Raw genomic sequence first — 25491 nt, forward strand, 5'->3', positions numbered from 1 at the left:
TGCCTCAGACTGAACAGGGCAACACTGAGACTCTGCCTCAGCCTGTCCTATGGCAGGGCTATAGGAAGAAGAAAAATTTAAATTTTAGAAAAAACATGACCCAATTAAGTGAAAGACATGCATTCAAAGTCAACAAAATTCCAGTGATCAAGCAAACAAAAGAAAATGACTGCTATAGCACCTCTTTTGTTAGGCCCAAACAGTATTTTTTTGTAGTTGGTAGCTACTTCTAAATTGGACAGCTTGGTTTGTATTGTATCTTGATCAGTGGAATGTCAGTCAGTTGTCTTGGGGCATTTTTTCCCATAACTGATAGTATTTGTTGTACTAGTTCATGAGAAGTTGAGTTAAAGATTCCACCAGCCACTGAAAATGTTCACCCTTGTCTTAGTGTTCATGTAGAAACTAGACCAGTACAATTATTAAGACGTTTACTATGAAGTGTCATTAGTTACCATTTTAAATTGTGGCCCCAGCTCATGGTTTGGTGTATCACTCTCAATTTAACTGAAGGTCATAATGCCCTTCCTTGCTGCTCATAAAACTGAAGTAATCTTGGTATTTTAGTTTTCATCTTATATCCAGAATTCTTTGATTCCTATAAAATAACTAGGTTATCTATTCCATTCATTTTAAGAGTTAGTTACCCAGTTCTGTGTCAGTACTGCTCAAGAGCTCCACAGACTAAAACACTGGCAGAAACCATAGAAGGCAGATGCAGCTCAATGTTTCTAGAAGCTTGTTTACATTGTCCTATGCATGCACAGAGCAAGGAATAGTTATCCACTCTTACTAGATAAACAGCCCAGCCTCAAATTTATTATCAGCTAATAATCCTTAAATCTCATCTGTGGAAGAAAAAAAAAAAGTAATCCAAAGGTTTCAGAAGAAATTTTCAGTCTACATATGCCAGCTAAATAGTACTTTATTTAGAACAACTCTGCTAATGGCAGAAGGCTATTCTAATGACAGTATGGAAGAGTTATATAAAGACTTCTAAAAAGCTAACCCTGGGTTTTTCAAGGTTCTTTCATGCCAGTCTCATCCATTTTGCCCTAAAGATCAGCTGCTTATTATGGTATTGTGAGACCATGCATAAAGTAATTGAGAACCTTTTAAACAATTCTAGATGCTACAAATTCTGGCATGGTTTTTTTTTAAAAACCTATTTTCCCTCCTGTGTCCGAAATTTTCTTGTAGCCTAACCTTTTGTATTCAGTATCTGCATTATATTGCAATTTCAAGACTGGTCAAAATGCACTTGCAAATGTGAATTTCACTGCAAGATCTGCCATGGTAAATTTAGGCAACAACTAAAAAACAAAGCTTCTGCCTATGTAATTACATCACTAGAGTCCTGCAACAGTTATAAAATATATGCTTTTCTGTAATCATGAAGGCTTCTACACTCTCTTTCCAGGAAGAGATTAACTAAAGCAAAACCCTGTTTTCATGGCTGCATTACATCAGGGATTTTGCTGGGTGAGCTATGTTGATTACACTTGGTCCTGTAAACCAAGTATTTGTCTTTATACAAGCAACTATTACATTCAAAGTAGATTTACTGGTTTTGGGTAAATGCACCATAAATCCAACTCTCTGAACATTAAGAAGCAGTATCCAAAGAAATGAAGGCAGGGACCAACAGATAACACAGGCACCAAAACACCTGCCTGTTTACAGAAGAATCACACAAGAGACAAGATTAACTGAAGACTAAAGGTAGCCACATCACAGCTCTTATTGCACAGGAATGACAGGAACAGAAAAGTAAGTATCCATGTGAAAATCACGTGGAAAAATTGTTCACCTGCTTGTAATGCAAGTAACAATGAAATATATGTGGCAGTACTTACTTGAGGGATTTTCATAACATTATTACTAAGGAAACATCATTCTCAAATGCATTCAAGCTTGAAGTCTATGCAGTATTAGCTAAAAAATGGTACCATTATCAGAATGAGACATTCACCACTTAAAAGAGTGAAACTTAATTAATACAACTTGCAGAATATGCTGAGTTAACAATGCATGCAACAAGGTTTTATCCCAAGAAAAGTAGGGTTCTGAAAACAACATATGGAGTATTATAGAAAGACACCAAAGGGAGAAGGTATTTACTTCACTGGGGCAGAAGAACAATGCATCCTTAGAGCAGCAATATGATCTTCAGAAAAAGCAAAAAGCTTTAAAGTTTTACAAGCAGTAGTTAAGATCACTTTATAATGTATGAATTTTATGTGTAATATTATAAAAGGACAAATGTAAGACATCATAAAAATCTCTTAAGTGTTTTATAATTATCCTAATTAGGTAAACAGAAGAAAACAGAGTATAAAAGCATTGCCTCAGCAAAACAAGTTTTATCTGTTAGACTTATGTCTAAAGCAAGATGAAGAGCTAACAAAAGATTTGATATCAAGGCCCACTCAGCACATTTGCAAGCCAAATACTGCACATCTGACAGGTAGATACAAGTGATCAGAGAACTGCTTCTCAACAGAGGCTTGGAGTTATGGTCTTAAAACTGTTGAACACTTCAGAAAAAAATGCCTGGCAATTCCTAATGGTTAAACTAAGGCCATTCAGGTGTAACTAGATTGCACCGGATGCTCTGGTGCTTTTGAGACATTCTGTGACCCCAGGTCAGAAGCTGAGACAATGTAGTATTTTAGCTGTACTGTATTTTTGCACTTCTAAGAGACAGTACAGAGTAAAGCCAAGTGAAGTACTTTAGTGCAGCTAAAAAATCCCAAGACTTCGAAGAAACTGAGCCATAATGCTAAGTATTATAATTAAATGAAAAACTTACACCATCTACAAAAACATCTATGAATGTAATGACACAAAAATCCTGATGATCCTTCAACCCTACTGTAAAGAAGAGATATCCCCATTAATTAAACTGCAGGTAAGACTTGAGGCTGGAACATGTATTTAAAGTTGACCTGCAAATGAAAAATTCACCACTCTTTTTTCAGTGTTGAGAAGAGGTTGTAGAGGCTCTCACTTCCCTCCCCTCTCAGAAGTCTCCCTCTACATTCTCATCAGAGGTATAACACAGGAACACATGATGTCAGACTTAATTACAACCTTAACAGGAACTTGTCACTCTAGTCTTATAAACAGAGAAATTACTAATTCATAAAGGGAAGACCTCTCTTTGATAAAAAGGACTCTTACTCCAGAAACTTTCACTGAATGGTTCAAGAAAGCTCAGACAACATCTGATCATAGCACACAAAAGATGGTTTGGTACACCTTTCAGAGACTGCCAAAATGTGAAATTCTAAACATTTAAAGTAAAAACACAGCATATAACACATTACTCTTGTCTGTTCTGCCTCTTCTATGCATTAAGAGGGTTAAGCTATTTCTCTTTTGCAGGTCAACTTCAATACATCAACTGGAAGTCACTCACCCATGTGCCATGCACCTAAGCTTCTAGAAATTTTCTTCACCTAAAAGGCTCCTAAAATTCACCTCCATTTGCACATTAAAAAGTGTCAGTTGCAGAGTGAATTAATGGGACATACCTTGGCACTAGGATGTATCTCAGAGCACTTTCACATCCTACAAGCAAGTGCCAGGACTAGAAATCATTTAAAATTTATTGAGGACAAGAAAGCACAAATAAAGAAACATAAGCATTAAGAGAAGTTACAACCAAGAGTCAGGATGTGCCTCCTGCAGCCTCAGTTTTGAGAAGTCAGTTAATAAGTGTACAGGTCTTTGTCTACTCAGATGTACAGCTAAGGAGTGACTTTTTAGAACAAGGAATTCAGACTTTATCAAAACAGCACCAATAATTGTGTTCATTACACCAATGGCTACCACAGCATGCATCTGTACAAACCTTTCAGGCTGTTGTCCATAGCTGGTCACGAATAAAAAGGCATATAAATTTTTCTCCTCTTTTATTACAATGAAGTTTATAACAGTACAGAAAAGTCACATGACCTTAGTGGGTCAATTTACTTAAACCCTGGAACAGGAGGAACTCTAAATACATTAAATATTGTTACAAGTTCAGACTTTAATGTACAAGTAGTTGGGAACAGTTACAGCCCTCACCAAACTATGTTGGGGACATGAAGTCCAACAGCACTTGAAGTGCTGTGAAGGCATAATTTCACAAATAGCAACATAACATTACAGAACTTGCCTTTAAGATGGTATGTTCATGTAATTCCAGCGCCTTCACAATTTAACGAACCATATTTACTATACTTCACTTCTAAAAACCTAGATGAAACATGAAAAAGAAGCCATACAGTATAAATTGCAACATCAGGAAAAGTTCCTGTTATTATTCCAAATAATTTTTCCCACGTAAAATAAGAATGTCCAATAGCTCCTTGCATGTGGGAAGATACTTATTTTTTTAAAAGTCACAATGAAGCTTTAATTGACGGAAGCTTGGCTATATTAACAGCACAAGATGAGAAAAGGTTTAATCTCCAAACCTATTAGAGTGTGAGTAGGAGCATCAGTAGCGGCCACCTTGCGACATTACAGGCGGTCTCATTCCCATCGGAGGGCGAGGAGGTCCACTCTGGTACGGGGGCACCATCGGAGGTCCCTGACCATATGGAGGCATTGCTCCAGGAAGATATCCTGGCATGCCCTGGTGATGAGCACCATACTGACCTATAAACAGAACAGTTAAGATGCAAAGAATAATTTTTAATTTTTTTTTTTTTAAATAGTGAGAAGTGCATTTTGTGAAAAGCTTTACCCCTCCCTGTTAGCATTGGCAACTTCACAAATCTTTTCAAGAGCAGGAAGCTGGGAAACTTTTGATTACCATGAGGTGGCATGGGAGGTCTCATTCCTTGTTGCTGTGGAGGAATTCCTGGCTGCGGTGGCATCATACCTCCAATTGGTCCAACCGGTGGATTACCCAGGGCAGCCTGGCCTGGTCGAGGAAGATTGCGCTGGTATTTAGGCAACTGTGCCCTTCTCTCTTCCTAAAATCAGAAGAGACAACCATAACAAATTGTGTTAAAACTCACCAAAAGCAACGTAAATAGAGGTGCAACAAAGTAGATTATTAAACTATTTTAACTACCTTACAAAGACTACTAGTAACATCATACAGCAGTAGGATTTGCCCCTGCTTTCTGCAGACTTTCTCCCTTAATACAGACCAATTCAAGCATTCTGCATTGAATTCAAATTCTTCCCTTCCCCCAGCTGAATAAAGCCTTTTTCTCTTAAAAACACAAATCTAAAAATGTCTGAACTGTAATTAATGTTCATTTGTTTTATCCGTAAATCCCGTATTTCTAACTGCTGTAATAGCATCATAACAACTTCAAACTGTTCAGTCTTTTGTTCTACATTTATTACCTAGACTTAGTTAACTTCAAGTTTAAGACACATGCAGTAGAAGTCCAAATTATATTTTGGGTTGACAGATTTCCCACCACCACCAAAACTAAGGTTTAGACTGCAGCATGATCATTGCAATATCCCAGTCATCACTTTGCAATCAAAGACGTTCTCTCAGTTACATTTGTTCTGCACAGTTTGTACTCTCACCAATACTAAAATACACATAATGCAGAGCACAGATGAAACTCTATTTAATCTGCCATATCATCACAAATCTCATTTTTCACTAAGACAATGAAAACGTATGAACTTACCAGCGATATATCCTCATCTGGATGGATCAACTTACTGGTTGCACTGGTTGTTGTGAGGGTAGCAGGCTTACTTGTGATAGATGTAGCTGGTTTAGCTGCAGTGCTGTTTGTTGTGCTAGTGGTTGAGGCTGTAGACTGTGTGTAAGCAGGGAATGTTGGTTTGGGGGGTTCCGTTGTTGTCGCGGGTGTAGAATTCAAAGGTTTGAAATCAGTACCAACTGGCCCTGGCACAGCTGCTGCAGCCTGTGAAACAAGAGACAGGTCAATATTTATTTCTCAAAGCATAAAAAAACTTAAATGATGACTCTTAGACCTCTGAAATCTTCCAGTGAGATACAGAATTATAACAAGCTTGACAAAAGTAAAGTTCAGCCTTACTGCAAACTAGAGCAACTGAAACCAAGACAAAATAAACCCCAGTATATACACATATACACACACACACAGGGAAGTCTAAAATTTGCAGGTCAAAAGCCACCACAACAAAGGAACAACAAAGAAAAAACCACCCCACTATTCTATCTCAAACACTGAATTTGGCAGATGTGTAAATCTTTCCTGAACTGCTATTTTTAGGAGCCTCTAAGTATAAATTCATTATTCTTTCACTAAATTAACATATTTTAGCAACCATTAGTTTAGAGTATTAGAGCTCAAAGTGCTAGTATTCATTAAAATTAGGTATTTAGGAAATATTTTAATCAAATATTTAAGAAAGGTCTATTGTGTCAGGGCTTTAAGCGTCCTCTCTATAAACACACTGCAGTCTATTCAAAGTACTATGTCTATCTACAGAACTTTAATCTTATTTGTGAATGAAGAATCAATGGAAGCAGGTAAGAGGTCCACTAGAGATTCCAACACTTCATCTCTCCTACTGTTCCGTTATAAAAACCCTGTAAAGTCTGTTTTGCAAAGCTGTCTCTAAAGATACAGCAATCTCCAAAGCAAACCTTGGTTATGAGAGAATGCTTTTGTTTCTAGTCACTGCATATTTACAATTACCTGAACCTCCCAATAAAAAAAAAAATAAATATTCTGCACATAATGCAAATTTAAAACTCCCTACGTTATGATGTGGCATATTAAACAATATGAACTAAAAAGCCTTCACCATGCATCAAGCTAACCACTGCCCACTAAAATGCATTTAACTGCTTTCATGCTCTTTTAACCCTTTAGAACCAGGATGTAACATTTCGTTCTTTCACACTAAAAAATTGTGAGTTTTGACATGCTTATTTCTGGTAAGATGCAACTCATAATCAAGGACTCTGCAGTTTTACCAGCTAAACATAATCAGGAATGTAACAGAAATTATCTGAAGATGTTTAGTCAATTTCAGATTTTACAGAACGGTCCAAAGGGTTAAGTTGCAAAGCAATTTGTTTTAAACTGTGACTTCCTGCGTACTTGTGCTGTGCTAGGAAACAGAGCGTTAGAAGATGCTGAGAGACTTTCTGAATTGGAGGAAGCTGCACTTGAGCTTGTGACAGGTGTCCCCATCTGTAGCATAAAAGAAAGGAAACAGTGAAAAGTCTCCAAACAAATGGGTGGAAAGTATCCAGATGAAAGGATTTCTTATACTAAGCCCTTTCTTATGAAAGGACTGTATTTTTGTAAACATGTATCTTCCCTGCAGAAGCCCAAAATGCAAACAGTACATTACAAGGGCTTCTCCAACGTACTTGAAAGCAAGTAAAACCTCAAGGATCTACGAACAAATGCATTCAAAGGGAAGAGGTCACAAGCCACTATCAATTCCCCACTTCCCTCCCCAAAACATTGAAATTAACTTTTCACTACACTGATGCACTCCTAAATTTTTCGAAGGAAAAAAAAAAATAAATTCTAACTCAGGCAATGTTTAACCACTTTAACAAGACTACAGAATAATTCATGATCAGTGGAGAGCCCATTATCAGAACAATTGAGAAGTCCTGTCAAGATTTTTAATTTGGAAATTTTAGGCAGAATCTATGCAATCAGATTCCTGTAGCTAATACATCTTTTCACCCACCCAAAGTTCCCTTATAAGCAACAAACTAAAGGTGTTTAAGAGTGTTTTGCCTACTCCTTTGTTTCCCAGTGCTTAAAAAACTTCTGTCTGGTTTCACAGCTGTTTCAAGACAAACAAGATTTTTTTGAAATTCATTCAAGCACTACACTAAACTAAACTTAAACATCAATCCCAGCAAAAGCCCAAACCAGTCATTTTTTGGACCTCTTCAATAATAAATAGGCACTATTGACATGGTGGCAATTTGAAGAATGTAACAAGAGATTCCAGGTTCTGGGACACCTTACCTGCCCCGCACTTGGGAAGAGTGGTTTAGTAACTGGAGGTTGTGGGGTGGGTGCTGTTGCAGCAGGAGCTGGAGGCCGGTTCAGAATGCCTGGGGCTGTAACAGGCTGTGCTTGTGTCATTGGAGGCATGCCAGGCCGAGGCCCAACAGGCGGGGGCATCCCTACAAACCACAAACAACAGGTGACGGATCAGGCTCCAGGAAGCAAAAATATTCCTCTAGACAATCCCATTCCCAGTGCTCCTTAGAACAAAGTTTCCCACTATAAGATATCTTTTTAAGAAAACAGTAAAATAAAACATGACAAAAAGTAATGCCAGCAGTCACCAGCCAATCACAATGCACAGGCAGTAACCTCAAACACTTTGGAGCAATGCTGGATTGTTTTTTATTAAAGCTGCAATAATGAAAGTTTATGCTCTCAATAAACCAACACAATTAATGCAGTAACTGTTTCTGACATACTGCACCCACCTGCCAAGAGCATGGGTGACACTGTTACAAAATCTTGAGAGATTAAATTGTTTCTGAACAGTACCAGAACTGTGACCAAAACACTGCCAGCTTTGCTGGGTGGGTCAGCAGGAAGTTAACAACTCCCGTGGGTTCCCATCAAGCAAACCAGCAAATCTTAGTTCATTACCACACAACTGCTGGTCAGGTGGAACACCCAAGAAACTTAGGGCTCCTTAAGAGCTGCACAAGCTCAAGAAACATCTCTTCTAACTATGATAAAAGACCAAAATTTCAGCTAAGTTTCTTAATAGTGCAGGCTCATTAGTTGGATAAACCACCATTACTATTCCCCACCTTCCACATTTTCAATCATTACTATTTTCCAACTGCAACCACAAACATTAATTTTAATAAAGGGATGAAGAGAGACCTGGGAACATAACAATGTGATTAAGTGCAATAAAACCAGAAAAGTGTATTCTATTTCTTACTTTAACAATGGTATAAAACTAAAATAATTTATAATCAGAAGCCATAAATCAAACACTTCTGCACAAGAGTGGCTTCTCTGGCAATCCAACCACATCATGGTGGAAGGTGCTGGCATAAGTCTGCATGTTATTTACATAAATCCTAAATCTTAGTGGAACTAAATAAATAAATAAATAAATAAATAAATAGAATTAAACTCTCACCATAGTACGAGTTCGACAACCCTGACCTACCTGGTGGCATACCAGGCATAAGAGGTGGGATTCCTGGCCCAGGAGGCATCATTCCACCCATTGGCATCATCCTATTGAACAGAAAAAGAGCGCTGGTATGAACACTAATGATAAAATGTTAAGACAATTGGCACATCCCTGTATTAGATAAAGTATAATAGTAAATAATTTCAAGAAGCTCTCCAGAGAGGCAATTCCAAACCAACTGACTCCACAAGAAAAAAAAAACCCATAACCCAGCACCCAAAACCCCAAGCACTTATTTCAACTTTAATTTCTCAAGATCTCACTTCCCCTATTATGAGATTTCCAGAACTAGTGTCTCTTGAAATCTCTCAGACAACTAGCTGAGTGTTCCAAGAACCTGATCTCAGTACACTCATGGAGTCTGCATGTAGGAAAACCAGCTAGCTCTAATCACACTACAATTGCTGTACATCTGCTATTACTCCTCTCTGACACTGACTGACAGATAACCCCAAGCTGCAGAACTATCCAAAAAATATTGACAAACACAGAGCAGAGACCATAGGGCAAGAAAGCTTCTGGAGTTTCAATTACAGAATGCACTCTATACAGTAATGATAAAGTGGGATTTTGGTTTTTTACTATGAAACGTTCTCACTGTAATGTATTTTTCCCCACATTAAGAATGTGTTTGGTTTCTTTTCCTAGATGAATATGTATGAGCCCTTTACAGGAAACAAACAAGTGTAGCATAAGTTTGCTTAATTTTTTGCAGACATTCAAAAATAGATTATGGAAACAAAATAAAGGAATGTTTATTACTTTAGTGAGCAAGATAAGCTGATGTGCAGCACTCCAGTACAAACCAAAATCCCACTCAGAAAGAGTTTCTGTTTGAATGATAGTCAAGACACCTTCACCACTGCTGTTTTCAGATCAAATCTCAGGAACAGGTGAGCACTCATTCTAGAAAGTCTGACTTTTACTCTCATCTATCACTGCTACACAGGGAACAACCACTGCAGAAGCAGCAATGACTGGGTACACAGACCCACCGTCCCTTTTTTGGTTGGAAAAGGCAAAGTGAATCCTGCCACCGAGCAGACATCAAAACAAGTGCTGGATGCTCACTGCCTGCTGCCCCAGAAGAATGACTTCCTGAGAAACTGCAGATAGTGCAAGAACTGGTGTCACACTAAAACCAAAGTTGCTTCCTGTCTCCTCATTCTTTGGTCATTTTTAAACAAAAGTTTATCAGGTTCGTAAGCAAAATTTTAGAGTAGAGTGGACAAAAGCATAATGCAACACCACCCTCTCCTCCCAAAATGAAATGCAGTGAAGTTTTGGCAAATTCATTTGTATTTTTACAGGTGACATAACATTCACCTTAAGTTAACAAGGAATTTAATGAAGACTAAGTGTCAGACAACCTGACTATACTGAATTTCCACCCAGAAAAGCTGAAGTTCTGATGAGCATCCACACCATGTTGATTTTTAAATTCAAAGGCTGTTAAATCAGTATTTATGTCTCAGAAGAGAACAAGCTTTCACCTCAGTGAACATAAAGTTTGGATTAAACTGAGTTCCTGCAGAATGTCCTGCAGTGTGAAGGATCAAGCACGTGGAGATGTTCAAGCTCTGGTTCAAAAGAGGCTTTAAGTCTCTAAGGGTCTACTTGGTTAACATTTAGTAGAATGTGTTGCACATACAGTTTTGTAATACTAATTTAGATAAAAGCATAAAACCTTCACATATTATACACAGTAGAAAAACCTAACTAGACACCTTCCCCAAATTCTTAGGCAATATTCAAAGGTTTTCAGAAAACAATTTCCAGCTTATCAAAAACATGACATAAAATGGCATAATGAATGTACCTAGAATTACATTAATGAGATGCTTACATGTTTCCACCACAAAATGACTGCATGTATTTTCTCTGTTGATGTAATCTGTGAAAATTTATGACAAAATCAAAAATCTAACTGTGATTTTCCAAACACATTGTGATAGGGTATGGTGTCAACCCCAAACAAGCATAAAAACCAATATCTTTTGCCCAAAATACAAGAAAAACATAAACTATTCAGTAATTTTTTCCTGTTATGTTGATGACTGATAACCAGAAGCACAACATATGTGCAATACACAAGGGAACAGTGGATCACAGAAGGCTCTAAACCAACACAACAAAATTTTATATTGATATGCTACTACTTAATAATTACTAAGTCAGGAGAAAGGCAAGATATTTTATTCATAAACTCAGTGTGGCCATATTTTTACATGTTGGTTTACAGCCATCTAGTTCTTTAGTTAGTCTTAATATTTAGGTTACAGAGTCCACAATTCCCTATGAATATTTTTTTAATTAACTTTACTTTTTCTGTGACAGTTTAAAATGCAGAGTATGAACATGTAATATTACATCTTTCTTGCTACTCACCCAGGTGGCATTCCAGGCATAACTGGAGGCATTCCAGGCATCATAGGTGGAACACCTGCCATTAATGGGGGGATACCTTAAAAGAAAAATGTATTTTCAACAACTCTGATAATATACAGTTGCTAACAAATGTCATCTAGTAAGTTTACACTGGATAAATGCTTTACAGAAGTTCTAAAAGACTGAGTTTTGAAATAATATTGCTTACAAACAGAGCAAGATAAATACTATCTGCTAATTTGACTTTGATTGATTGCCTTCAGCCCTGCAATATTGTGAATTTTCTTAGTGATCTCCAGAGAAGATATCTTACTACAAGAGACCATTCTTTCTTCACTGTATCTGTGGCCTGTGTATAAACAGCCTGTTCTGTGTTAGCAGTCTCCAGACCTTTCTACCCTGTTTCCAAAATCCTGTTATAAATACCATGAAAAAGGATCACTGGTGGACTTTTGTTAGAAGTACTTATCTGTCTTACTACCACATGCCTTCAATCTACATGCCAACATTAGGTATCTGAATCTAGTCCACCAAGAAAGATGTGCTCATGCACAGAATAGGGGAAGAAAATTAAGAAACTGCTTATCTGCACCTCCCAGAACTATTCTGGGACTCCAGTGTTAAAAGGGCAGATTATTACTCATGTATACAAGCAGCAAATTTGGGTTTCTACTGAGGTTTTCAGCAACTACCTAACACATCCTCTCACCTGGAGGCATCCCAGGTGCACCTGGCACAGGTGGCAAACCTGGCTGTGCCATTGGGGGAATGTACCCCTGCTGTGGCTGAACTTGCTGGGGTTGAAATGAAGTTGAAGCTGCAGATTCATCGTCTTCATATTCATCAGAATCATCCTGTTGTTTCTTTTTCTGGCTCTCTGCAGACAGTACAATGCATATGGTCAAACAACACAGATTATATTCTATAAGGTTAACTAATAGCAAAATTCAAACCCTGTCAAGTGTTCAAAAAGTCACTGAAATGCAAAGAAAGAATGCTCTGTGAGCCCACCTATACCCACAAATAAAGGGAAGGAACATGACTCACACTGCCATGACCCTGAACAAACAGAGGGATCTGCCCTCATGTCAATGTCATGCTGTCCAGCATAAACCAAAGCAGTTCAACCAAAGGTATGCTCGAACAGCAAAGAAACCGAAGCATTTGGGAATCATCAGGATAGTTTTACCTCTAGCTTTTCTTCCCCTTACCTTCACAGATAAATGACCATGCCCATATTCATTTTACTAATTGTTGCTGCTCTGTCAGGAGCTACTTCTGAAGAGGAAAAAATCCCTCCCAGCCTCCTACACGGCTGGCAAATGCCTGGAGCTGCCCTCAGAGAACGCATTAAATCCCACCCTCACTGAATGCCACAGCTAAATAAGGAACACACCAGGGAAGTAACAGACATTACACCTTACCCTGAGTTTTTTGTTCAAGTAACCTCCTCCGCTCCTCCATATCTTTTTCTGGAATGCCTTCCATTCCATAGATTTCCAGTTCAATGTCTGTTCTTCCGGGAATAGCATTTGGAACAGCATCTATTGTTTCTTTATGTACCTAAAGAAAAAAAAAAACCCAAACAAATCCTGCTGACCACAATTCAAGGTAAATTCCCTGTGTTCTTCAAGCAGTTTCAAGATGGAAAATGAACATCCTTAATAGGAATAATCTTTCTGGCCAAGCATTTTCTTGATCTATGCTTCCTATCTCTGCTTACTACTATTACCCCTAAAACCAGCTTACATAAACTTAGAAAAAAAACAAGACAGCACAATTCCTTAACTCCTACAGAACTCCTTACAAAGATCTCTGCTGCACAGTGGCCATCTGACTGCTGACACAGCAGGACTCCTGTGCTGCAAATAGGCCGTTGCTGTCCTATTCTAACCAGTTTTAAAGACTCTGGAAACCCCCAACCCCCACCTTCTTAAAGACACTTCATTTCAATTTTAGGTACTGTAAAGAAAATCTTATGTAAAGCTAAAACTCCTTACCTGCATACAGTGTATAGCTAAACCAGGTCCTGTATACAGTTTCTTATGACATATATGGCATTTAAAGTGCTTTGCTTTTTGATGCTGTATAAGGATTTTCTCATCATCAAAATCCCTGTTACAATACCTATTGAAGACTGTTAAGGAAACATTTAATACTGGAAGTGACCTTTTAGATAGGACTAAGGTAATTAGTCTCAGTGTGATTTTTCCTGAAGCAAAAGAATGGCACAAGAAGCATTTCTGAGCATTGAAAGGGTGACAAATGGACGTCTGAAACCAAACACCGTCGTCTGATCCAGCACACCCCTCTTTACACAGGTACAAAAGTGGGAAGGTGTTTGCATGCAATCAGAACCATCACTTGATTCCATATTGTTTGACTCCTGGTTTTCAAGTCCTACCTATTTTTCTCTCCAGGGGTGTGAATGCTGCTACAGCATGGAAGGAGAAACAGGCTTGAAATCAGCAAAAGGGAAATTATGCAAATGACTCAAAGTGCATCTTTAAGCAATTATCAATAACGAACAATCATAAAGGAGAACAAAGGTTTTAGTTAAAAATTCCCTTCCTCTTCCAGTTAGCCAGCTATCAGTTTTTATGACACAGCATAATTTGTTGCAGTAACCGAAGAATTCTCTGCTCTTAAAAACAAGCAAAGAACTGTCTGGACATCTATGTAACAGAAAAGGAAAACTGCTTTACTTTCTGTGGGTCAGCACTGATATTTCAGCAAACACTCCACACATTCTCCTAGGTGAGACAAGTATACGTTTCCTATTTATTATTAAAAAATGTTAACATTGCTAATACAATGTGTCCCTTGCTTCCACCAAAACGTGAAATAAGTTACTGTGTCAAACAAGCACAGATGCCTTCCAAGACAAAATAGTAAAATACCTCAGGACACCTTTTAAATTTTTTTATTAAACAATTCTAGAGGACAGAAGCGTAAGAAAAAATGTAAATTTGTAATCATAAAAATGAGCACATTCTGAAGGAGCGATAAAATGAAAATTCACCAGTATTTCGGATACTGAAAAATTAAACCTGATCATGATGCAGCAATTACGAATTGAAAGCTCCCCCCGTCACGAACACAAAAGTTTTCAAAAATTCTCTTTTAACCACATTCCATCCCCCCTCCGTGAATAAATGCATTTATCAGTAGCAGGATTTTCTCCTTTTAGCATTCTCCCTCGTGAGGGATGAAGACTCTTCTCCATTTCCCGCTACCCCGGCTTTAGGGATCGGGCGGGAGGCCGCTGCCTCGGCGAGGGCGGCGGGAGCGGGCCTGAGGCCGTGCGGGCCGTGGGGCGCAAAGGAAAGACACGGACTGGGCCCCATCCTAAAGATCACGGGGCTAGAACAAGGCCAAGCACAGAGACAAACCGTAACGAGCTTGGGAAGAAGGGCTGAGCCCCATCTCGGGACGAGACGGAACAGGACTGTGCCCCGACCGCGCCAGGCCGCGCCGCTCCCCTCCCCCACCGAGCTCTCCGCATCTGCCCCGTCCCACACAGAAGGATACCAGCACCAAGGCTTCAGCTGCTTCTTCTTCTTACGGCCCATGGCGGCGTCACCCCGACCTACAGAGTAGGAGACCTGAGCGCTCCCTCAGAGCCGCAGCGCCCGCGCGGCCGCCCCAGACCGAGCGAGAGACACAAAATGGCGGCCGAGCTCCTTCAGGCGCTACTGCGGCCTCCGAACTCCCAGAATACACCGGGGCGGGGGGGAGGGGGGGCGGCACGTGACGCGCTCGCGTTCGCCCCCCTCAGGCTGTCCCGTGACGCCTCAAGGCGCCGCCGCCATTTTGTCCACTCGGAACTGTGGGTGCTGTGCCTGAGGCACCCGAGTTTGTCACAGAAACAGTCACGGAGTGCTTTGGGCTGGGAGGGCCTTAAAGCCCATCTCGTTCCACACCTCTGCCATGGGCAGGGACACCTTCCACTAGATCAGGTTGCTCTAAGTCCTGTCCAACCTGACCTTGAACACTTCCAGGGATGGGGCAGCCACAACTTCTCTGGACAACCTGTACCAGAGCCTCAGTTCTCTCAGAGCAAAGAGCTTCCTCCTAATCTAAACTGTTGTCTTCGTGTTTAATGTCACAGAGAAACTGTTTTCCCCACTAAATATTACAGGGCAAGAAGAAGCTGGCTGCCCTGTGCAGCGTTCTGGTGCTGGCTGTGCCTGTGTTGCTGGGTGCTGACTGAGGCCGTGGCGTGTGGGGGAGCCTGGCATCCTGAGAACACAATAAAATCGGCTTAAATGTGTTGAGCCATCACTATCCTCAGTTACCTGCACCTGGACAGGGGCTGGTTCCTCTGTTACAGTGAAAATCCATCGGGGTGTGTTTCTGTTACCTCCATGGCTCTCTAGCTCACCACAGGTCCACTAGGTGCTTAGAGGAGAATCACAGAATCATTAAAGTTGGAAAAGACCTTTAAGATCATCAAGTCCAGCCATCAGCCACGTCCAACCTTTTACAGTGTCCCTGCTGCAGCTGGAGGTCACAGCTGCTCCCTACAGGGCTTGTCTGCAAAAGGAGTCTCCCTCTCTGGAGACATTCCAAACCCACCTGGATGTGTTCCTCTGTCACCTGCTCCAGGTGACCCTGCCTTGGCAGTGGAGTTGGACTGGATGATCTCCAGAGGTCCCTTCCAACCCCAACAATCCTTTGATTGTGTTAATAATGACAATATAATACTGGCTTTTGCCTTTATATATTAGCTTTTACATATTGTTATTGATCATAAGTATTTGGATATGGTAAAATTTGTAACTCCTTTTAGCTGCTTATTACTATAACACAATCTATTAGTTTTGCACTGTTTAGTTTACAGAAATAGTAATGTGAATAGTTTATTATATCTACGTATGCGCCATATAGCTCGTAGAAACAGTAATGTGATGAATATATGTAGGTGTTAGCAAAACATGAAATATTAAAATGCTCCTATGTAACTAAGGGAATGGTGTAAAGCAATTACGTTGTTTCCCCCACGTCTGCTGACTGACCTCTCCAAGTGGTAACAGATCCAACAGATAACAAACCAGAGCACCAGGAAAGAACTGGAGAACTTGTTAACTCCTTATCAAGGAGTGTGAAACAACTGGATGGAAACAGAAGAAGAAATAAAATATATTGACCTAACCCACAGGATGTCATGCAGATAAATTAGAGTGTAAAACCAAACAAAAGAGCTCCTGACACATCAAAAAGCTCACAAGAGTGTTTGAATAATGTATGAAATACATGAATATGCATGTACCTCAATAATGTAACAGTATATAGATAACACTGTCTTAACCTACCAGCGTGTTCTTTGGCCGATAGCCAGAAACCCCAGCGCTGGACATTGTCCCTTTTTATTCCCTTATTAAACTTTTAAAAATTCTACAGTGAACTTAGTTTTTCAGACTGTGATTCTGTAATTACCCGGTAGCCACAAAGCTGAGTTAACAAATGTGCTGTTTAAACAAGGAAAAAGTATTTCAGAAGCAGAACAGTTTAAAAGCAGACAGCACGGCTAATCCTGTCAATCCTTCCAATCCAAACCATTCTATGATTCTAAGATGTGATTTGAGCAGGTCCTGCCGTTAAGTCAGCGACCGGCTTTTAAAGGATTATTTGTACTGACAGGCACTGCGGCGCCGGTATTGCATTTTTCTGTGCATTACACAAACGGAGGAGCTGCAGCATCCGCAGGCGCTTCTCCTGGGGTGGGGTGAGGACACAGCCCGTGCGCTCCGAAGGCTCCTCCCAGCGCCGGGCCCCGGGGCGGGCTCGGCCGGCGGGGCGGGGCGGCGGCGCGGCCCGGCGGCTCCCCGCGGCTCCCCGCGGCACAGGCGGGGCCGGGGCCGCCATGCTACCGGCGCTGCCGGACGGCGATGAACGGGAGCTGGAGAGCAGCGAGGAGGGCGGTGGCGCGGGCGAGGAGCGGCGGCCGGAGCGGCATGGCTGCACCTACCACGGTCTCTATGGCTACCGCAGGTGAGGCGCCGGCTTCCCCCGCGGCGAGGCCGTGCCCAGGCCTTGGCTGTTCCCAGCTCCCTGAATTCTCTATATTTTTTACCCCACTCTCTCCCCAGTGAGATTCTTTCCCTCCCATAATGCACCGATTCCCTGCTCCTGCTTTTATTCGCCCTCGGGCCGTGCCTTTTCCCTGCTGCAGCCCCTGTTCCCTGTTGGTGTCAGGGCTGTAAACTCACTCCCGGGAATCCCTTGGGTTCCAGGTCCGTGCGGCAGGGAGCTGCCGGCGGGGATGGCAGTGCCGGCGGCGCCGTGGCACACACACCCTCCACCGAAGACTTCAGGTAAAGCACCACAATCGCGGGAATACCCCGATCTGAAGTCTTTGCCTTATTGCTGTCAGATCACTGTTAGGTCCTCTGCAGTCCTTTCAAAACACAGCTCCCTGTAGAAGTATTCTGGAGTCCCCATGGCACTTCTTCTGGAATACCTGGGTAATGGACACGTATACAGAGCTCAAGTAATGTAGTAAACAGAAACTATCATCCTTGAGTTTGAACTCAGTTTTGGGTTTTTTTTGCAACTAGTACTTGATATTGCTGTATAGATTTAAGTTTTTCATGTAGGTAACATACAAGAAAAAAATTATTCATTTTCAATGGACATCTTTCCAAAAGCTCTGTATTGCAGTTGGGGAAACGTAGGAACAAAGAGGGCAATGTCTTGTCTGTAGCTGCTGGGAAGATCAGCATGAGCTGAGCACATCTCCAGACTGCTGGTGAGTGGGCAAACCACTGACTGCTCATGATGGGCCAAAAGTAACAGAGCTGCCTTAGCTGTCACCAGAGAGAGATCGCAGGGACTCCCCTGTTAGAGGCAGGTTCTGCACAGGCTGAGAGACACAAAACAATAACATTTGCCTTTTGGTAACGATTTCTTCTGGTTTTTAAAGCCTCTCCTTACTGGACACCAATTTACCAGCTGAAGCAGAGACGGAGTTGCGCAGTTTCATCGCTAAGCGTCTTACTAAAGGAGCGCTCTTTGAAGGAATGGGGAATGTAGTATCAGTGGGGCTGAGGTAAATTTTTGAAATTATTGGTGAATGAGAGCTGTAAGGAACATTGGCACATCTTGCCTGCCTGCTGCTGCACTTAGGTTTAATCCTGATTCTGTGTTCTCAGTCTATTGCTACTGTTAATATCAGCCTTACACAATGGCACTTTCCTTTTTTAGGTAACTTTGAGAAAAATATTGTTTTAAATAATTTATTGTTTGAATACTTAAAAAATACTTCAGATATTTATGATTATTTCCTTTTAAACTACTCTGATCACACAGAAGAAAAAAGAAAATATCTAAGACCTGTACCTATGGCTGCACCTACCACGGCCATAGGAGCCACCAGTGCTAAGGGTTAAAACTACCTCAGAAATCACGTATGTCTGCTTTTTGCACTTATTTATTGTGATATATCTGGAAGAAAGTACTTTTTTTTTTTTAATATTTTTCTTTTTCTTTTCTCATAGCATACCAGAAAGTAAAGTTGGTTGTTACTACTGTCGTTTCCAACAAGAAAGTCTTCTGGAAATGGCAACGTTGGAATCAGACATTAACACTCCAGAATATGTGGTTTGTTTCTTAGGTGGCTCAGAGAAAGGTCTGGAACTATATCCTTACCTTTAACTTTCTTTACCTGTATGGAGAGGGAGATGATGTAAAAATTCGTGTCGTTTTGTCTGTTCCTACTTGAAATCAGCTCGTTTGTGCATACCTTCCAGTAACAGAAAATGTCAGTAACAGCCATATACTGAAAGGAAAAAATACAGGTCTTAAGTGATGCATCTTATTTTCCTTAAGAAGATACTTTCAGGCTTGAGCTGGACAAGTACATTCAAAATCTGAAGATAAACTTTGATTTGGAGGTAAAGCCTAACTTTTTTATTAAGTGATGAAAATTATTATTCATGTAGATTAATAGCTAAAATGATATGGAAGATCTAGTCTATAGAGACAAAATAGGGGTTTCAGGTACCAGTATGAAACACTGGGAGAGATACTTGACTCACTGTAGTACAATGAATGTCTAAAGTGCTATCAGCCACACATGTCAAAAGGAAAAAAAGAAAGGGGGGGAACCTTTTTGTGTCAGTCATAAATCTCTTAAAGGTTACAGTTAAATTTGGAGAGAAGAATAATCAATAAAAGGTGATGGTCTACAAGGAACTTCTCAATATCTGCCTTGATTTTTACCAGTTCTGAATGTTAAGAAAAGACATTTGTGGGTTTCTTGTCACATTTTTCTAATGGAAGTTCTGCATTTTTAAGTCTGTCATCCCATCTGCTGTTGCATGGTCTTCACTTAATATATACTATAATATTACAATTCTAGCTGTTTCTTAAAATTCAAAGCCTTTCGTTGCTGATAAAATGAGGCTTTAAATGTCAAACTCATTATTTAGTTCACTGTAGTTTGAGATTAAGAAGGTTCCAACATCCAATTATCTTAGGTTGAGTAGATTATTAATAGGCTTCTGTTGGTGTAGAAAACTGATTTGTAGTTAAAGTTTTAATGTTTCAATGTGTTACAGCAAAAAAATTTGGAGACCTGTGTTAGCCCCTACCTGAGGAGCTGGTTTGAGGATGCCATCTGCCCTATCCAGAGAGTTGTGCAGCTCTTCCAGGACAAACTTGCCTCTCTATTACATGCTGTAAGTGTATTTAAAACTGGGTAGCTAAAAAACCTCCAGTAGCTATCTCAGTGACTCCAGAATGGTTAAAATGTTTCTTGCATTTGCCTTCCCAGCAGGAAGAAATGAAAACCCTTTTGCTGTTGTTGTTTTGGTTTGTTTTTTTTTAAATTCAGACCAAGTACTTTTCCCTTACTTATTGCTAAAGAAGCATGTAACAATTTCTTCTATCACTTTAAAAAAAATTACCTAATGGTACCCACACTGAAATTAGAGTAAGAAAATCAGAAATAGCATGAGCAGGCTGTACATGTTATAATCCTGTTAATGAAAAGGGGTGTTATACTGTGTATGTGCCTTGTGTAATTCACTGGAAACAGAAAAGAGACTAATCCTAAATCTAGTCTCTGAGTTTGAGGAGGCTCTGGATGGAATAGCTAACAGAGTATAACTGCTGAATTTCTTCTGAGTGTAGAACCAGCTGCAATGGCAATAATACAGAGTACTGCCTTGACAAGAACAGTCTTTAAAGTACCACATTATGTATTTATTGCTCAGAACTGCAATATAGCAACAAAAGTAATACTGAAGTTGCATCCAGCTTTTTCCTTTTTTTTTTGTTTCTTTTTTTGTTTAAGGCTCTGAGTTACACTCCTGTAGAAGTCAAAAATGCAGATGAAAGAACAGAAAAGGACATCAGCAGGTAAAGATACTTTGAGCCCAAGGAACCTCTGAGTAACTTGGCTGTGTCTGACAGTCACCTTGGTGTTCAGGTGTTGGACACTTAGGAGTTGTAAAGGAGCAAGCAGTTGACAAGAGTTTTCTGTGTCAGGTTCCTGGCAGCTGCCAGCCTCCAAGGACTTGTCCAGGAAGGCACAATGACCTCCCTGTGCATTGCCATGACAGAGGAACAGCACAAGTCCATGGTTATAGACTGCAGTGGACCTCAGCCCCAGCTGCATAATGCAGGTGAGGTTACAGCTGGGAACACTTCATGTAGCTGCCTTGGATCCATCAGCTGCTGAGAGCTGTGATGTGAGAGGCAGTTGAGGATATTCAGAAGCTTATGGGCTCCTGCCCAGAAAGTTTGGGTTCTGTTTTCCTATGAGGTACCAGAATTGTTTGTTACACCAGACACACTGGAACTCTGGGTTGAAAATACTTGGTAATAAAATCCACAGTTTCATTTAGTTTGTGGACCATGAAATTATGAGTTGTACAATTCAGGGAATCTGCAAAACTTTTTTTTCCTGTTGTGGTTTTGACAAACGTTGGGAAAAGGGATTCAACAATCAGAACACACTTGTGTAATCACTGTAGCTGTATTTGCTTTTCTTTTCCACGTGTATTGTTTTTCCTTAAGACTCATTTCCTGGCCCAGGTATATTGCTATCACTTGTTATGTGAGAGTGATTAAACCAGGTGAATGCAGCTGTATATTTATGTTGAGCTCATTTGCTTTTCCTCATCTCATTTCTGTGTCCCTGAACATTTAACAGGAAGCAACAGATTCTGTGAGGACTGGATGCAAGCTTTTGTGAATGGTGCTGAGGGTGGAAATCCATTTCTCTTCCGGCAGATTTTGGAAAACTTTAAATTGAAGGTACCTGTTCATATATGTTAAAGACTTGAAAAAGATATTTGGGTTACTGAGGGAGCAAATACTATATGCAAAATACTGTTTTGCACTGAATAAAAGTTTTAGATTATTACATGTCTATATGTCATTAACTGATTAACTCTGAAGCTTAATTTGAGGGCTGGCTTACTGTAGTTGACAAGAACACAGCTGTAAAGTAATATTAAAGTTTCTTCAGTGAATGCTTCAAAGGTGCTTTCTCAAATTTAAAGTAAGACCCATCTTTGTTGCTGTTGTTTTCTTCAAATACTGTTAATCTGAGCCTTGCACACACAGTTTGATGCAACTGGTAACATGGGTTGAGTAGCTAACACTTTTTAACTGAGCTGCCATAATAGAATTCTTGCTACATGTTGGACTCATCACATTGTGTCCACACATTTTACATCATTGCTGTAGAAGCTATAATATTCATCCAAGACAATATTGAATTCTTGTATTACTCTTAAGTAGTAATGCTTTTGTTTCTCCTGCTATTTATCCTTTATTTTCCATGATAGTGTGTTTTCATTCCATGTAGGAGGATAAGAAAATGCTCTGTTACTCTTTTCCCAGGCTATTCAGGATATTAACAACCTGAAGAGGTTCATCCGCCAGGCTGAAATGAACCACTATGCTTTGTTCAAGTGCTACCTGTTCCTAAGGAACTGTGGCAGTGGAGACATCCTGCTGAAGATTGTGAAAGTAGAACATGCAGAAATGCCAGAAGCCAGGAACGTAGTGACTGTCCTGGAAGAATTCATGAGAGAAACATCAGTGGCTTAAAATATCTTATGTATAAATAATTAATTTCTGTGCAGCTATTGCAGGAATTTTAATTTATATTTAAAAGTATTGCCTAAGTCGAACCTTAGTTGCAGTTTCACCTGCCTTTCCTTATTTTTAGACAAAGCACTATGATCTTTTTTAATGTGTAAATATCAGATAATACAGACTCCTGCAGAGTTTTCAAATTCTCCAACTGACTTGCTCCTGTTCTGAGAAAATCATGATATTTGATTTTTACAGTCATTGCAAGACCAAACCCAAATCCCTTACCTAGCAAACATTTCACTGTTTTAAATATTTTAAATATCTTAAAAATCACTTAGATCTGGCTACTGTGTTTTAATAAAGAAGTACAAACAGCTGGACAGATCTAGATAATGAATTGATCATTTTAGTTTAGATTAGAGAACCTAGGTACCAAGTCTGTAGCTGGTGTCTGCTTTCAAACTGCTGGTTTGTTGTGCTGCCACTGGATAAACAAGTTGGTAATTGGTATGAAACAGCTGCCTTAAGACTGAACTGTTGCAGTGATCAGTTTGTATGTGTGCAAACCTACACATAACAGGTATCTGAAATTCCCAGGTTTTTTGGTGAATCCCCTTCTTCCTTAGTCTGAGATGTAATCAAGACCTTCTTATATTACAGTTTTGCATAACTAAATAATCTTATGTTTTTCAATCATGAAGCAACTAAAAAGTTTCCACATTTAATATTAAGACATTTTCAGAATATGAAGTAAATGAACTTCCCAAATTAATTACTCAGACTTTAAAACATTTCACTGTATCAGCAATGGATTCTTACCCACGTCATGGGACACATAGGCAGCAGAATACCTGAAGAAAATCTTTGTCTACAGCTGGAATAAAAACTCATCAAGTCTCTGCTGTATGAGGTTATGAGTTCATAACCTCATAAAGAGGGTGATTTCTGCAAACCTGATAAAAGCAGAATTCCCTGTTGGTTCCCTTTGCAGCAGAGGGTGTTTTAACTCCCCCTGAAACAGTGCCTGTAACTAACACAGCTCAGTGTGACTTGTGCTGGTGCTCTGTACTGTGAGGGCAGGAATTGCATCACGTTGAACCCATAATAAAGTTGACAATAAAACATTGAAATCCTCAATAGTTCGTCTATAAATTGTCAGTGAGTGTGATCCTTGATGTCTCCCGTTCAAAACACTTTATCCCTCAATGCAGAGGACCTGCATGTGTGCCATTGACAGCCAAGGTTACATATGATGGCAGGGCAAACCCCTCATTCAGTCATTTGTAGGAGCTCTGAGAAGTAACGAGTGTTTTCCTTCATCAATGAGTACAGCAGCATCACTCAAAAAAACATGTTGCCCCTTGTTGCTCCCCTGCATTTCTAACAAAGTTGGAGCACTGATTGTTCAGTTTTTTTTGGCAGATGAGGACATAAGAAAGAGCTCAGTGCTTAAAAAATAAGTTGGATGTGAAGAACAGGTAGCATGAAAATGTATGGTGCTAGCAGGCTGTAACACCTTTTGTATGAGTTGACAAGAACTGACAAAACCCACCTTACCTTTGTGCTGAAAGTCCTCAGCTAATGGAGAGATTTGAGTGTCTCGGGAAGTTTAGTTCAGTGCAGAGAACTGACAGCAAGAGTCAGTCCCACACACGGTAGCAGGGATCTGCCTGTCTTAGGAGTAGCACATCTGACAGGAACTGCTCCTACATCTGTCTCTTCATTCCTATAAATTACACTTTAAACCAGTGTTTCCCAACAAAAACACAACTTATTTTTCAAAATAAGCCTCCCTCTTCCACACTGTTAGAAGGATTTTTATTTTAATCAGCTGGGGGTTTACTGCAGAGCTTTTTGGATATGTTGTTTCCACCATTGATTCAAGAGATGAGTGTTAGCTCTCAGATTTGAAAACATTCAGTAAAGACTGCTGTTAAAAGAGCACAACCCTCTTCCCTAGTACTTAGATGTAAAAAAATGCAAAAAAAATCACTCAAATGTCAACTTCCCTGTAGTTCTGTGGTCACTGCAATGAAGGGACAGCTGCCAAAAGGTGGGACAACACCTGAATTTCCATACAAGTCCCAAGCCAGTTCTGCATCCTCATTAGATCTTGTGGAGAAATTAAGCTGCAGTTCACTCTCCCCTTTATCTGTTAGACAGACATAAAAATGAGTTACCAATGTCATTATTAGAAGATTACATGGCAAAGCTCCAAACCAACAGATCTTTTATTCAATACCATGTTAACTGTAGACAAACTTACAAAACTGTCCTTGAAAGTTCTTTCTTGGTTGTTTTTTTGGTATGTGATATAGAACAACTCAATTTTATTTAAAAAAATAAATATAAAAGATAAATGAAACAGAAAACAAACAAACAAAAAAACACCAAAAAAATTTAATGGATTTTGCGCTCAAATAATATTGTCACAACAAAAATATACAGAATGTACACAATACAAAAATATTTGAAAACATACAATAGCATCTTACCTTGCAAATATCATTTTGTTTTACTAGCCCTTCACAGGGAAAGTACCATTTGTTCAGTATTTTAAGGCAGAAAATTACGTAGTTTAGTGCTTTGTGTTTAACACTTGGATGTGGTGTTAGCATTAGCAGTGTAAGCAAAAGAAAAGCTGCATAAATCTGGCTTTATTTGCAAACTGAAAGACACTGTGGGAGTCAGGAGAGAGTCAGTGACAATGTATGTATCAAGCTCGCTGAAAATAAGGTACTTTAGCTACTTAAATCATAGGAAATATTTTGTGCTCTGTGTTGTAAAGTACCCTGAAACATTTTTTTCTGTACTCCTACTGTCATATTAGAAAGCTTTTTCCAATTAAAAGCCAATGATTAATGGTGACATTAAAATGCATTTGCC

At 39.8% G+C, this 25491-nt stretch overlaps 3 protein-coding genes across 10 annotated transcripts in view; 2 read left to right on the top strand and 1 right to left on the bottom strand.

The window, feature by feature from the left end:
• The window catches only part of LOC131586022 (sterile alpha motif domain-containing protein 9-like), a 248996-nt gene that overhangs the window by 16187 nt on the left and 207318 nt on the right, over positions 1-25491 (top strand). The window lies entirely within an intron of this gene.
• On the bottom strand, positions 5-15270 carry ZNF207 (zinc finger protein 207). 8 transcript variants are annotated; one of them, XR_009279079.1, is made up of 13 exons: positions 15085-15270; positions 13554-13680; positions 12978-13116; positions 12263-12430; positions 11554-11629; positions 11012-11059; positions 9109-9209; positions 7959-8119; positions 5652-5894; positions 4808-4970; positions 4467-4650; positions 4166-4245; positions 5-58 (listed from the first exon to the last, which is right to left on the bottom strand). XR_009279079.1 is itself a non-coding variant. In XM_058852776.1 (12 exons), exons 1-12 carry the CDS (start codon positions 15123-15125, stop codon positions 4490-4492), a joined length of 1491 nt encoding a protein of 496 aa, XP_058708759.1. In that variant the 5' UTR covers positions 15126-15270; the 3' UTR covers positions 3901-4489. The 8 variants fall into 8 exon arrangements, 7 of the variants coding, with proteins under 7 accessions (XP_058708759.1, XP_058708755.1, XP_058708760.1 ...); XM_058852776.1 differs by lacking the exon at positions 5-58 and adding an exon at positions 7065-7157 and having other exon boundaries at positions 3901-4650; positions 9139-9209; XM_058852772.1 differs by lacking the exon at positions 5-58 and having other exon boundaries at positions 3901-4245.
• Positions 17338-23744, top strand: C17H17orf75 (chromosome 17 C17orf75 homolog). The gene is made up of 10 exons (XM_058852781.1): positions 17338-17547; positions 17790-17870; positions 18479-18604; positions 19053-19193; positions 19391-19448; positions 20115-20234; positions 20852-20916; positions 21046-21182; positions 21713-21816; positions 22408-23744. The coding sequence occupies exons 1-10, from the start codon at positions 17420-17422 to the stop codon at positions 22615-22617; spliced, it is 1170 nt and encodes a 389-aa protein (XP_058708764.1). The 5' UTR covers positions 17338-17419; the 3' UTR covers positions 22618-23744.

The sequence above is a fragment of the Poecile atricapillus genome, chromosome 17 (genome assembly GCF_030490865.1).
Source record: "Poecile atricapillus isolate bPoeAtr1 chromosome 17, bPoeAtr1.hap1, whole genome shotgun sequence".
In the NCBI taxonomy this organism is placed as follows: Eukaryota; Metazoa; Chordata; class Aves; order Passeriformes; family Paridae; genus Poecile; species Poecile atricapillus.